This window comes from Perissodus microlepis, chromosome 15, assembly GCF_051167445.1.
Source record: "Perissodus microlepis isolate ML-2025 ecotype Zambia chromosome 15, ASM5116744v1, whole genome shotgun sequence".
Classification (NCBI taxonomy): domain Eukaryota; kingdom Metazoa; phylum Chordata; class Actinopteri; order Cichliformes; family Cichlidae; genus Perissodus; species Perissodus microlepis.
Genome location: NC_140475.1, coordinates 38689306 through 38704702, shown reverse-complemented (window position 1 = coordinate 38704702; position 15397 = coordinate 38689306). Strand labels below are relative to the sequence as shown.

Genomic DNA, 15397 nt, shown 5'->3' with positions numbered 1-15397 from the left:
CTTTATAAGAGAAGCTGCAGTATGGACTGAAAGCAGTATTCGAGTATTTGATTTGGAACCCAGGGCCTATTTTTTATTCATGGTATTCCAGCACCTGCTGAGTCACCAGCAGCTCTCTCAGTCAGTGCTGTGCTTGTCCTGCATTAGAGAAAGAAAGGAGGCAGCTAACTATGATCGGCCATCATGTGCTCACATGTGGTGACAGCAAATGACCAGTGTCTAACTCACTGCAAAGGTTGTTATGTGGCATCAGCACTGTGGCAGTCACCGCGTGCTTCCTGTAATGACACGGTGTGTTAACTGAGTTCTGCAATGACAGACGGGTCTGTGCTGCTCAGTTATTGTGCAACTGTGGAATATGATCTGCACAGGGGTGTTTTTCATATAAAAGCAGGAAGATTAACGCTGCTGAACATGTCAGACGTGGTCCTGCCACAATGATTGTTCTGGGAGAACAATCACAGCCTTCTTTCTTTTTATAACAGCAATATAAAAAATGACATCAGAAAAACCTTAGCAGCATTTTCAGGCTCCCCCTTAGACCTCTTGTTTTCAGTGTGCTGAAACACCTCAGACTTGCCTCTAAAAAGCATGGCTGCACCTTCTGTTTCTGCTGCTCTGCTGCATCTGGTGGGGAGCTGGTGAGGAGAACAGGATGCTAGCTCAGGTGGAACCAGCCTGGGAGGGTAGCATCTGCACTCGCACTGTCACAGGAGGCAGCAGCTCCCGGAGCACACTTCATGCAGCTGTTGTATCCCGAGGAGGAATTTGTGTGACTCCCACATGGATGGTGATGTCAGTACTCGATCCAGCCTGTTAGTGGTTCTCGTGCTATTTATGAGTTTCAGTGACGATGTGTCACAGTAATGTGTTTTCATCTTGTACTATGATACAATAGTTGTATAGAGAGCTGCAGGGCTGCATCTCTGTGGTTCCTCTTACAAAAAGCTGAAATCGTCGTGGCTTATTACAGTAAATAAGCATCATTTATGATTTCTGCAACATGCACACAAAATGCTAATGTTAGGCTATGACAGTTGTAGTATGTACGTTATTAGCCCGAGAGGTTTGGGATTTATCTGAATGTGAGTGTCATTTTTAAATGAGCATTTCTTGCTTTTGCATCAGAACCATTTCTGCTTTGCTCTGTTTGTCCTCCTGCAGCATTTTCTGTACGATCACTGTAAAGTTTGGCTTTTTAGATACAAGAGGTGTTTATTAACTTTGGTCTGCTACTAGTTGCCCCTACAACACTTATCTCATGTAAAATATTCAGTATTTGGGAGATGCTGCAGTGTGCAAACTGTTTTCAGTTCAGTCCAAAAAGATTTGCGATTGACATCCTGTATAAATATTGGCAGGCAAAGACTGTCACTGAATCCTCTTCCATATTTATGCCACTTGCAGCTTCATCAAAGCTCGCTGTGGCTCGATTCAGCTTTGTTTTCTGTTTTGAGTGTCTCAGCAAAAACTGCTGGACACCCTTTATTAAATATGGAGTTTTGGATCAATATGCAGTTGATGGTGTTGGCAGCAGAAACCAAAACAAGCTTTTTCAGCCACACGACTAAGCATTTTTATTCTCCTTGATTATTACCCTTCTCTGTCTGCTGTCTTCTTATGTTGTCCGGATCATATCCTGGAAATATAACCCTGTCACATCAGCGGCCTTGTTTTCCAAAATGGAAGACTTAACCACCTCAGTGCAATTTAGCCTCTGTCAGTTTCCATTTATCCTCCTCGATTGTTTATGATCCTCCCTCACATAGAGGGCTTTGCGTCGTAGATTTCTATAGTCTGCTGTGCCGCCTGTTTAATAACTGTTTGCAAAGCATTTTTTACATCCCATCTTCCCTCCCACTCTCACACATCAGCTGTCACATCAGCTTCGCTGCTCTGAGGACAGCAGTGCAAAAAGGCTCCACTTCTACAGCTACTGATTGGTTTTACAATCGTTTTTTTCCTGGTGGGATGAAGGGGGTGTCATATGTGATAGTGTACTACAGATGGTTTGAGAATTGGGCGACTAAAAAGGCTTCTGTGTTGGAACATTTGGAAAAATGTAGGCAGAGAAAGCAGAGTAACGGCATCAGCGACTGCTGCTAAAATACAAGAGACATCATGCAAATGATAAAGCCATCAAGCCACAGAGTTTTCAAAAATCGATTAAAACTAGCTTGCATCGTGCAGCATTAGCGTAGATAGAACGTTGATATGTAATCTGTGATGTGAGGACACGGCAGTTTATCAAGTTTAGTTTGTTTACGGAGCACACAGATGTGAACCTCACAGATGTGCCGGACTACTGTATAAAAACTTTTATTTAAATATGGTCTAATCCGGCGGTCCCCAACCGGTTTAATGTCAGACGGTATTTTCACGGACCGGCCTTTAAGGTGTGGCGGATAAATACAGCAACATAAAATAAAACCCGAGCCTCAACTCTCGCGGCCCGGTACCAAACGACTCACGGACCAGTACCGGTCCACGGCCCGGGGGTTGGGGACCGCTGGTCTAACCTTGTGACGAATGGCTTCAGAAACCCTCTCATATGATTATTTAAAAAGCTGCCACCTCATGTTGCACAGCCATGTTTTTCATGTCTTCTTTTCAGAACAAGAACTTTTGAATTGTGCGACTCGTTTAGGGGACATCTGTAAACTGTAGCTACAAAAACCTCTGTGAACAGGCCCCCTGCTGGTGGTGATAAATGTGAGGGAGAGTACTAATCTGAGCCAAAGCGCTGTCCACGCAGACTAGCCAAAGGCCCAGCTCATTCGATTCAAGGAAAACTCCTGGAGTAGATGCGTCTGTAGAACACACTAAGGGACGAGGTCTTTGGTGACTGTTCTGCTCTTCTGGCTCAGATCGGGAGATCACTGGTTGGATAATTAGCATACAGTACTTTTCCAGTATGGGGAAGTATACAGAGAGCAAAGAGTGCCACCCTTCCCTCACCATGTCAAGCTGACCATGGTGTTGTTTAAATAATTCATGTAATGCTGTTTTAGTTTGAATGAAAGTTCAGTAAAATCCAGCAAAATGTCATGCACAGTGTGAGCAAAACAGACTGAAGAAGGGACTTGTTAGACCCCCGTTTTGCAGCCGAGAATGACACCGAATGCCCTTTCAGTCTTCTCCCTGTGGCCAATAACAAAACAAGCGCAAAGAATAGAAAGAAGCAAACTTTTCCTTTCCCTCCGATGGCCTCGCTCTTCATCACGGCATTACTAATGAGTGCGGACAGAAGGCAGAGTCAGAGCAGCAGAAAATTTGCCTGAACAGAACTTCATCTGTCAAGGTCCTGATGAGAAGCAGAGGGAGCACCAGTGCACGGTTTGACCCCCCAGCCTGTGGGCATGGTGCAGCCAGCACTGCCACACGAGGGGCATCTGGGCCCTGAGCTGCTCCGCTGAGCAAACTCACCCAAAAGCTCCTGTCAACAGCAAAAAAAGAAGAACAGACAAAACTAATATACAGCGCGGTGACTGTAGCACGTCGCTGCGTCATGTGATAGAAAAATGCAAATGTGCTTCCTGTCTGTGGTCATTCTCGCTGTTGTATCCAAGGCTTGAGCATCCTCAGGTTAAGGCGGAATTAATCACCTGATGAACACAGACTAAGATTTCATGTATCAAACACTTTTAAAATGAGTTTTAATGTACCATACAAAAACAAGACCTTTCCAGATTATTGAGTTCCCTCTTGCTGCTTGTGAAATGACTTCTTGTGAAGGACTTGGGTCCAGACTTCTCTTCTGCTGTGAGCAGCACTGTCTGAGTAATGGCACCCAGCAGTCACCACCACAAACATCAAATCCTCCAACACAAGCTTCTCATACAGAAACCCCAACCTGTGGCTTCACATAGTGTTTTAGTGGTGACTTTAAAAGCTGCTGTGCTGTGCTTGGCTCAGATATAAGCTAGCATTTGCTAACAGTAGCCCGGTGAAAGCCTGCTTGGCCAGACAGGAAACTGCGATTCACTCGACAACTATGTAATAAGAGTGGTTTTCTGAGGTTACTCAGGAGGTATTTAGCTGCTAAGTGAGGTGATGGCGTCATTAATTGTCGAGTTGTTCTGTATCTTGATCAGGATCCCAACCCATTCCTCGGTCCCTCCATGGAGCCTGATGCATTGCTGCGTAGCGCAGTCCCTCCTCTGCCCAGTAAAGAGCAGGGCAGACTGGGAAACTCTGGTCGAAGTCTTGCTCCCCTCCACTTTCCCTCAGAGTTGCTTCCCTTTGATGAAGCTCTGAGGGACGTCTGCACCATTCGACCTTTGATGGACGGAGATGTGGTGGCTCGACATGGCAGCCAGCTGTTGGAGATCAAAGCTGCTGAGCGGAGAGGTGAATAGTTTGACTTGTACATTAAACATGATGTCAGTTTGAAAAATTAATGGCTTTGTTTTTATTCTTACAGAATTAGAGAAGCAGATGAAGATAGAGAACCTGTTCGTGACCTGGCAGCAGAGGTCAGCACAGTCCAACATGCCCATTTCAGTAAGTATTTTCAACAGTGTTTAACCCTTTAGAGCCGGTCGCTGGGGTCACACAGGCACTTGCAATGTTTTATTAAACATCTGTAATTCCCATAACTCCTGAACCAGTTGCTCAATTGAAAGAATTCCCAGGCTTCCTGAAAGCAGCGGCTCAGCAGGGTCAACGTAAGTAAATGTAACCTTAAAGACAGCTGTACTTATAATGGAGCCTGTGGAGTGTGAGGAATGCAAAACAAAAGAAAGTTGAAAGAAAAGCAGCACACGTGTTGTTGTACTTTCTGAAAAGCCTGCCCCCTGGTGGTGATAGTTTTAGTTAACGTTCATAAAGGGGAATTACAAAATGCACCTTTAAGTTCATAATGATGTTGGATATTTAAAACATAAACAACAAACTGGATTTGACCAGTAAATTCTTCCACTGTGCAAGCAGCATAATCTCAGAGCTAATTGCACGTGACTAACCCGGGGGAACAGCGTCTCACTGCTTCATGTCTTTGAGGGGCTTCAGTTACAGCTCTCTCCTCGGGGAAATCATTTTGTATCGCCTTGTTTCAAAGTGGGGAATATCCGAGCTAATTAAAAAGGTTTCTATCTGACACCGTGACATCTCGAGAGGTTACACGGTGGCATTAAATTTACAAATGTGATATTTCAGCAGTCACCCACATGGTACTCTTACTCAAGCACATCCAGCAGGAGGTCTGCAGCCTGAGCTGAGACTCAGGGCCAGGAGCCGTGTCCAGTGCAATAAACAAGCTAAATTACCTGTTGGCTGTAATTTGAATGCTGATCTCCTGCTAAACGTTCAGCCTGGTGTCATCTTTGATGTTGCTGTGGTCTTTTATATCACTGTCATCCCACTTGCAGTTTCATACTTTTACCATTTCAGTAAGAGTTACCTTGGTTGTCTCTGCAGGGGACAGATTTGGAGACTCTGAAGCAGTCGTCCCGACTGGTCCACTACTGTGCCACCCCTCTGCTCTTTGACCCCGTCTTCCGCAAGCAGATCCAAGAGGAACAGATTATTCAGCCTCTAGAAAAGGTTTGTTTTCCATGCAACTAAAGGGAAAGTTACTGGCAGATTCATTTTTCACTTTAGAGATTTTATTCCTATAAAGACCGAATATAAATACAGTCTTCAATTTCTGATCCTGTGTTTAATGTTCCTCTCTTACTTCATGGTAAACACAGTGACTCCAGGTTAGGAATCCTCTGTTTTACATTCATGCTCAGTTTGATTTGAGATGTTCTTTTACAAAAGGATTTGCTTTAACGACGACAGAAAACATATCAAATATTTAGACTGAGAAAATGGATCATTTTGGTCCAGAAGAGTCATTTTCAATTCAATGGCAGGAAAAATGTTTAAAAAATTGGAGCAGGGCGACGTGTAAACAGTGTGGCATCGCCTCTTCTTTTAACAACAGTCCATAAATAGACTTGGAGCTGAGGACACCAGTTGCTGGACCTTTGGAAACGAATGCTGTCGTTTATTTTGGTCCCTTTTTTTAACTTTCCCTACGCACAGCATTATACAGCTGTAAAGACAAGAAAAGGGCTGAGTGAGGATGGGCAATTCTCCGTTTAATCCATTTATTGTGCACAGTTACTTAAGACATCTGAGAGCATCATGTGGATATCACAAAAGGCTATTCATATCATCAAGTATCTCCAACATTGAGATCCAGTTTGTTCTTTCTATATAACCTATGAAAAGGCCTCAAATACTCTAAAAGAGTGAGCAGTTAACCCTTTAGCTGAGGAAGAAAACATGCTTTCATATTAGTCCTGTTAGTCATTTGTCATTTAGTTGGATATAAACCTTTAAGGGCCAGAAGATATTTTCACTGAGACGAGATCCTGAATGCAAACTCTTACTGCTTCCCAGAATGCATTTATTCGAACACACTGCTAATTATTTCCACATTAAAGCCTAAATGAAGCTATTCTATGCTCTGGTGCTCCGTAGATTCATGTCAACCAATTATTTTTGCAGTAGTCTAAAGCATGCGTTGAATGTGTTTTTGAATGAGCCTTGGATGCCTTCCTCCACTCTTCCTGGGAATATTGTCGTGTAAGTCCTCTGCAGTGTTTTTACAGAAGACTCAGAGGACTCGTCTGCTAATAAGTGATATAGTTTACATATCAACCCCTTTCCAGAAGACTAGTTTTTCTATTATGGTCAAAGAGGGAATAGATAGTGACTGATGAAGTTAGTTAATTGTAAGTATTTAAAGCCTTTTTAGTGTTATTTAACAACACAATGAAGGTTTTAGAGGAATTTATTTCAGAGCCTGATGTTTCCTAAAATATCTCAGTCTGGCCCCAAAGTGTGTGACTAGATTTCCTTAAGTCTTTAAAAACGACAGTATCATCTGTGCAGTGTTCAGGCTGCTGAGCTGTACATCCTGTTTCATTATCCACCAAAGGTCTGCAGACACTTCAGTTCAGCATACTAAGTGTTTTCTTGGGCGCGTGTGTTGCTCTAAAACCTGTATATACTTTCCAGCATTGACGGTACCTTTGCAGAAGTGCAAGCCACCAGTTCCAGCAGCCTTCTGAACTGCTAACTAGCAGATGGTCCCTCTCCTCGTTAGTCCAGAGGAACAAGAATTTCAAATTTTGCTTCATCTGATCACAAAACAGTTTTCCATTTTGCCTCAGTTCATTTTAAATGAGCTTTGCTTAGTTGAAGATCATCTTCTGTGCCGCTCTACATCTTACTCACCTGTTTGAAATGAACCCAATTAGCTGCAAAATGCTCCTCCGGCTGGTTTACCCCACCAGCCTCGTGTTGTTGTCATGCTGACAGATGAGGAGGGGGTGTGGACACCCGACTTCCTCAACATGACCTCAGCTGCAAAACGAGAAATAGTTTTTCATGAAAGAGTAAAATGTCTCAACATTTGATATGTTTTCTATGTTCTGTTGTGAAAGAAGTATTGATTTACACAGCACTCCAGCATGTTTTATGTTAGTGTTGTAAATTTATTCCCTGGAAGTTCCTTTCAAACCTCAGGAGGAAGTTTTGTAGGATTCCAGCTTCTTTCATCCGAAAAATATCACAATCTGAGTCACTTTGGTCATTTTCAGTACAGGAACATGTTGTATGTATGGAGCACTTTGTGGTCAACAGGCTTCAGACAGATTTGGGACGTGGATCAGTTTGTGACTTGTATTTCCACATCTGAGCCCCGGTGCTCCTGCTTCCTGTCAGAGCTGACAGCAGCCCCCTGTGAAGCCTGTGTGCTCTAACTCTGCACGTCGCTCTTTTCAAGTTAAACAGGCCTTCATCAAAGTTCAAATGCTTTTTCCATTAATGGTGGATTGATCTGGATTATTCTTCCACGGCTCAGACGTGTGGCTGCTTTTTTTCATCAGGCTCAAAATGAAAATTGTGATTTTCAGTCGTCTTTTAGAATTTTGTATTCAAACATGGTTCATTTCTTTGGTATGTATTCAGGCCATGTGCACTGTACTATAAATTCTTCTGAAATTGTGTGTGTCAGAAAAGGCATCGCTCCAGTGATTCCACGGCATCAGGTCGGGACCGGAGCTACAGCACAGACTCAGCTGACATGCTGCCCGGCCGACTGAAGGAAGAGCCCTGGCTGCTTGAAATTTCCAGCACCTTCCTTCAGCAGTATGTCCAATACCTGCAGAGCATGGGCTTCATTTTGGTGCAGGTCCGGCCTCAGTCTCCAGCTCGCAGGTGTGTTGGATGTGTGCTGTTGTTTCCAACCTTCTAATGTACCCTCAACCCTTTCAGCACCTGTGCATCCCCCTCCATGAGTTCAGACGTGTTAATCAGAACTTTACGTTGAATCTGGGCTGCTTGTTCTTAGATTTCTCTTTAATGCCCCTGTTTAAATTCAGATTGTATTTGTCTCATACACAGTCATACACAGTGAAGTGCTTAGACAACTGCTCGTGACCTAAAATAAAAGACTATGAATAGGATAGGAAATAAATATGAAAATTAAAATAAAGGGTAAATTCAACTAGGAAAGAATAAAATAAAATATAAAAATTAAAGTTAAAAATAAAATAACTGTACAACAAAATACACAATATAGAAAATATATAAGAATATATGAATAAATATAGAACAATAAGAGCAGCTGTACGAGTAATAAATGGTAATGAAAGAAATGTAATGTCCAGGGTTGTGCACATATTTAAGTGACTTGTGAGTGATTTGATGCATTTAAACTGGGGCATGTCTAATGGCAGCAGTTAAAATAAATGTTTTCATGTGTAAGTCCATATTTATGTTTAATAGATGAGAATAAACAAGTTTCAGAAACTGTTTAATTAGTAAACGGGTGTTTTTTTCTCTCCCTTTAGTGTGTAAAATGTAAGAAAATCAGGAATCATTCATTTTCCTCCCGTCCTCCAGTCTTCTCTCGCACTCAGTCGTGTGTCATACTTGTCTATTAGTCATCTAATCGCATATGTTTTGATTCTCCTCTGACCTTTGACCTCCATCCACTGAGGGAGGAAGCCTGAGCGTCCTGCCTGCTGTCACTTTCTCAGTCTGTGTGTGACTCGCACTGAATTGTCTTCCTGCTTGGATAGTTGCTGCTGGCTCTCTATAAGCCTTTGTTGGGTTTTTTTATAGTTTAAGCAGATCTGTACTGACCCCTGTCCCCCGCTCCACCCCCACCCCCATGTCCTGCAGCATCGCCCGTGCTCGTGCTGCCATGTTGAACTCTATGTCATCAGAAGGCAGGATGTCTTTTTCTTATGTGAAGCAGAAGAGCGAGGACAGCCCTAAGGTTAGTGTTCACCTTGAAAATGCTCTTTTATTTTCCAAACACAAAACTTGGGGATAAAGTCAGACTGTGCTGTGGGAAAATGGGTCCAATGAATTTCTAATGTGTCAGTAAAACGAACTAAAGTCTCCAGCATCTCCAGAGACGTGTATTTCCTCTACGTCTGATTTAAACTCTTCTTTTTATCAGATTTGACTGAAGAGCTGCCACAGTCATGGTTTGAGCTGTGGTGAGGCAAACTCAAGGAAGACTTAGTTTTTGGGGTCAGACCTCATGCACGCTGAGAAGTTTACAGTTTTAGATCTTTCTGTATTTTTAAAAAACAGATGCGAGTTCCCAAAGACGGTGTAAACATGTGTGTAATGATGCAATAATGGAAAAGGACTGCAGCGCTGCTCCAGGGGCTCAAGAAACTGTTTTGTTTGTATTCAGGCAGTGGTAACCTTTTCATTGCTGCTAACTTTAATGAGTTATGGCGTGTAAAAAGTTCCTCTGTGGCACAACTTCAGCACCTAACAAATATGGATGCTCTCCTCGATTTAACAGGAACATCAGTCTGACTCACTGGTTTTAAAGTAGGAAACAAAATGTGACACAGGTTTAAATATTGTCCTTTCATTGTGTGTATTTATTGTAAATAATCAGACTATTTAGGCACCAGCAGCTGCACATAATCAGACACAGTAACGTCTTATTGGGCAAATATAAACCTGTTTACCTGCTGGGTGAGACTAACATGCACACCTGTACAAAGGCGCTGCATCCTGAAACGGGCTACAGTGAGAAATCACAAAATTCAGTTTCATCACTTGTGATCCTGCAACAGCAGGCGGAAAATCCGGATCCCTTCTGTCCCAGCTTTTAATGATGTCACCTTCTGTGTCATTGCTATTTGAACATGAAAACTACAGCCAGCTACGTAAAAAGAGAAATGAAAAAGATTCACAGTGGCAGATTTTACAATATAAGCCACATGCCTGATCATCTGTCTCTTATTTACAAAGCTGAGGTCTGAATTGCTCTTATGCACTGGACCTTTCACGTGCTGCAGTTAGAAAGCCTTGTTACCTGCATGGTTTGTTGGCTTTGCAGCCACACTCGTCTGTGAAAAGATCAACCTGACCTTCACTCACTGCATCAGTCAGAAGTTTAAAATCTGTGCCATGATGCTGTCCAACACATTGCAGAGCTTTGGACTCGTTTGCATATTTATTGACTCGTTGCCTCCCTCCATGTCTGCAGATTTACAGAGAGGCTAACACAAAACTTTGCTTTTAGATTAGAAATTAAGACCTTTAAATGTCTCCTTCTGAGTGATGTCACAACATCAGGTCATGAAAGTTTATTTGCTTTCTTTATGTCTGAGCCACAGCAGGGACGTCTGACTGTATAATGATCGAATCCAACACCGGTGGGTTTTTTGTCAAACAAAAACACAATGCTTGTCTTACGTCAAAAGCAAGTGAAGGTGTGCCTCCTGTGACATCGCATGCTTCTTGCAACAAGCACGTTGGCTCCACTGGGGCAGCATGAACCTGACGGACGTCTCTACAAAGGTTTGGATGAGCCCTCTGTGAAACAGCGGAGAGACGGGCAGATGGCTTCAGACCTATGGGAAGCAAGAGCAGCCACTCACTTAAAAGCCATAAACACAATAATCATGTTCGTCAGCGTTGAGGAGCTCGGTAGCATAGCTACGTTTGGTGCTGCCCCCCCCTCCACTGAATGCTTTGTTTGGATGCGCCCTGGTGTTTCGGAGACCATGAAAGCCTCTGTGCACAGATGGAGGTCCACACCACATATGTGCATAAATAAGACCTAAATCCCATTAGGCTGAGATGACAGCCCTCACTTTTAGATCAGTCCTTCCCTTTCCTTTCCAAACCTGCACAGCAGTTTGTTGCTTTAGAAACAATATTGTGTTACAATAAAGAATATCTACCATTATAACATTAGTATTGAAGAGGGTGCTGGAGTAGTACTATGCGACACATAAAGGTGGTGCGCATTTAAAATGTTACAATTACAAACTGTGACTGTTGTGACCTTCAGACTGCGGCGTCTGGGACCACCGCGTATCACCTGCAGAGGGCGCTGCCAGGAGGAATCGTGTTGATGGAACTGGCTTTTCAGGTGAGAAGCGCTGTCCTCACTAATACACTATATGTGCTAAAATCATAGTAGTATGATTCTTTCAGTTCTTTGAGACAGGCGGACAGTTTAGTTTAGATAATGATTAAAAATCTAATGTGATGGTTAAATGTTAAATATTTAAAGGGATGATGGATCACAGCGGTCAGCGGCTAACTGGCTGTTCAGACGAGGTCCATGTGACGCTGATGGGGATCGTTTCCAAAGTTCACAGTTATTCCGTTCATCCTGGAGAAATCCGGTCTGAACGCCGTTCTCAGCATTTCTAACACTTTGTTTCTAGTCGTGTTGGTTCCCTCTGCTGCAGTGTTGAAAGATGCTAAAAAAGGCAGCAGTGAGAAGAGAAGAGGTGCTGAGCAAGTTGAAAAGTGTTCAACTTCAGATAAAAACGCTGAGCTTGGTGTCACTTTTCACCTTGCTGTCAAATTCCTGCGAAGGAGAGCGCGACACACTGACCAACAGCCACATCCTACTGGTAGCACTCAACAGTAATGACCTGCTTAAAGCCTCAAACTCTTACAGTAGTGAAAGGAAAATAACGCTTGGAGGAACATTTTGTTTGCAGTGCGTCTACAGCAGGCAGTTGGTGTCAGGTACTTCTGTATCATAGGATCCAAAGTGTCTCAGACAGTGAAACGCTGTGCTGCCAGAGTGCTCTCGAGCATTCCCAGTAAAGCATTTGTACCTGTGGTCAGTGCTCAGCTGTGGTCAGTATCTCAGTGTCAGCAGCGCTGCCATTGCAAACACTCAGAGTGAATCAGTATCAGCCTGCATCGTGGGTCACACTGAGTAACTCGTGTTTCCCACACTAGCATCTTTCTTTAGGCCTTCAGTCGTGTCCAGCTAAGGTCTTCCTCCCAGGTTGTTATGGCAACCTTTTTGTTTACTGTGTCCCACACTTAACGTACAACGAGACATAACACAACTGGTGTGAGACGAGTGAAATAAGCCACAGTGTTTGCCAAAACCTGTTAATGAGAGTGGGAGGAGTGTGTAATTACTGCTGTGATGTTGTTGTCGCAGCGCTGTGCGTTTGACCCCATGCTGTGTGTGTGGTCTGATATCCTGGCATTATGTGTTTGTTTTTGCCGTTTCCTCATCCTTAGTTACAAGTGAAACATTTTGACCTTTCGACATATTGTTTGTTGTGATGGTGAGGATAGATTTTTTTTTCCACATACAAGCCTTCAGCTCTCCTGAAAAACAGCACATTGACTCCCTGTATGCAGTGTGCAGTCTTATGGATTATTTTACTCTGGTGTTGAGTGACCTTGTGGTCTTTGTGTTACTCCACCAGGGCTGTTACTTTTGTGTGAAGCAGTATGCACTGGAGTGTTCCCGTATTCCCATGGGCCAGACCGTCAACTCGCAGGTAAATGCTTGACACTGATCTGCACTGCTGTGTGGACACACAACACTGAGCTCTGTGTCCTCAACAAGAACATAAAAGAGCGAAAAGGAAACACAAACCAGAACACAAATGATCACAGTGGGAGGGCAGGAGTGCCGATCTGTGCGCATCATGTAGGTTTGGGGTTCTGACTGGTGTTGGGCTGCTGGGGCTCTTATACCAGATCATGGGCTCACTCAAATTTATATTCTGAAATCTTTGTTTAAATCAGTTTTTGTAGGAACTGATATACTTGAAATTAAAGCAGTTTTTAAAACACCTAAACTCTTTCAATATAAATGCTGAATAAATTCCTTGTAGTCTGAGTTGTTTAAAAACCACATTTTTAGAAGCCCCTTCACACCATTAGTGCCTCACGTGAGTCGACATGTCGATTTTATCACTCTGACTACATTTTTCCAGCTGTTAGCGGTAAAGCAAAATAAAAAATAAGATAAAATAATCATTTGAAACAGCCAGTCCCTGACAGCATGATGGGAAGAGGTGAACCACATGTAGCTTTTATGCTAGCTTGTCTTTACTGTAGTTTAGTGTTATTTTGCCTCTTCTGTTCGTGCTACAGTTGAATATTATTATTGCTCTGATGCAGCCACGTGTTCATTGCTCTGGTCAACAACAGCTGTTCAGTTAGTCTGGTTTACAGCGTGTTCTCCCATTTCTTTACTTCTCGTTCGATGTAATTTCCACCCTTTGTCTGTTTGTCCACCGTGAGCAGAAACACAGTCATTAATAAATAAGAAGCAGATACAGATTTTAAAATAATCCTCTGGCTGAGACAGAATAACCTCCACTGTTATTTTTCACATCTACTAGTCATGTCAGGTCCAACTAGGGTAAATTTGTCATCATAAGGTGGCGCAACTTAAAAGTGTCGGCCATAACCATCTATGAGAAACTACACTGCAGTGACCAAACAGGCTACAGCTATTCAAACACTCGTTGTTGGAGCCAAAGCTGCTCTCTGTCATCACTTCTCTTCATAGCTTTCATGGACAGAAGTTGCAGGTTGAAGAGCATCTATCTGTGCTAGCTTTTAGCAGATGACCTGCTTATCTTGGTTTCATTGCCCTCTAAGTGGGAGGATCCTAGGATTGGAAATTTAGCACTTTCAAGTCTGAGGCCATGGTTCTTAATGCGTTTTTATGGTACAGGATTTGTGGCAGTAGTAGGTATCTGTGTATGCAGAGCTTAATCATGGCGGTAAGTAACAAATGCAGGCATGCTGGCTTCCAATGACCCAACAGTATGTAGCCTGATGTGGATGATGACATGTAGATTCAATGCTGGTCTCATGGAAAATGTGCTGGAACAAAAAGTGTCAGTGGAGCAGTACCACAAAAACACCTAAGATTTAAAAAACCTACAGCAGGAGAAGCTCACACGGGACACTGCAGCGGGCACGTTTCTCTTGGTGACAGTAAACAGCTACAGCATGTAGGCAATAATGTCTGTCTGCAGGCTGGGTGGAGGACCGCTGCATCATTCAGCCATCAGCTGGAAGCAGGTAGAGCCCACTCAGAAGGTTGCTGCACCTGTGAAGGAGATTTCAAGGCCTTCACATAGTAGAGTAGAACCGTACCCCTGTGGTAAAGACAGAGTATGAAGGCAGAACTGTAGATTTGTATGGCAGTCAGCATCACACCTTTGCCTACGGCCACGAGCAAAATAATACGATTCTGTGAAAAAGCACGACACAAGCTTCCTCCAGAGGATGTGTGGACACAAGAACCAAAGTTGAATGTCAGTAAAAAGAGCAACAGGTCAGTGAAAGTGGCATTTATTCAAAACACAGTACAGTAGCAAGGACATCAGCCAGTTCTGGAAGTGATCCTATTCAATCAAATCTCACTGACTTTGAATTTGCTGGTTTGTGTTCGAGGTCATCCTGTCGAGCACTTCTGACCAATCAGTCTGGTTGTTTTAGACTCTCTGTGGAAGTCCCACTATTTCCCGTGTAATCAGCAGTCTCTCAACTTTAATTTGAGTTGAGTGGACAAATTTGTGTTGTAGTGTTAAGTAAAAATGGTGCCGCTGTCCTGCGTTTATCCTGCTGTCTGTGCTGTCACGTCCACGCTGTCACAGGACAACCCCAGATAGTCTCAGCTGCAGGGACAGCATCATGGAGCACAGCCCCATGATTTAGGGGAAAAAATGAAATGAGAAACATGTTCCTGGACTCGCCTAACCCACCTTTAGGCTCGTGAAACTAAACTAAACTTCTCAGTCACAGAGGGAGGAAACAAGAAACTGCTCCAAATGTTCCAGTTCTGCAAACTCGTGCACCTCCAAGCTTATCGACTCCTTTTATCAGTGCTGGCACGTTATTTTCTGATATTTGCATAAAAATGGCATCAAACTGGTGTCAGAGAAGCAGCAACAATGACGCTTTTTTTCTTTCTGTTGAGACTCAGATAATGAAACATGAATCTGGAAATATTGAGGCAATCGATAAAGAATCAGACCTAATAACAGCATTCACATCTTACAAGTCCCGAGCTTTAGTCTTATCTTCATTTTAAATGTGTTATATTTATGAACAGACAGAGTGGCTGTAAAAT

At 43.1% G+C, this 15397-nt stretch overlaps 1 protein-coding gene across 13 annotated transcripts in view; it reads left to right on the top strand.

Moving 5' to 3' along the window:
• szt2 (SZT2 subunit of KICSTOR complex) overlaps positions 1-15397 on the top strand; it is a 102283-nt gene that overhangs the window by 67886 nt on the left and 19000 nt on the right. For all 13 annotated transcript variants that reach the window (XM_084953688.1, XM_084953683.1, XM_084953682.1 and 10 more), the window contains 7 exons: positions 4095-4350; positions 4424-4503; positions 5419-5544; positions 8012-8214; positions 9184-9280; positions 11330-11410; positions 12726-12800. In XM_084953688.1, coding sequence (XP_084809814.1) covers positions 4095-4350; positions 4424-4503; positions 5419-5544; positions 8012-8214; positions 9184-9280; positions 11330-11410; positions 12726-12800 — 918 coding nt within the window. The remainder of the gene's footprint in view (positions 1-4094; positions 4351-4423; positions 4504-5418; positions 5545-8011; positions 8215-9183; positions 9281-11329; positions 11411-12725; positions 12801-15397) is intronic.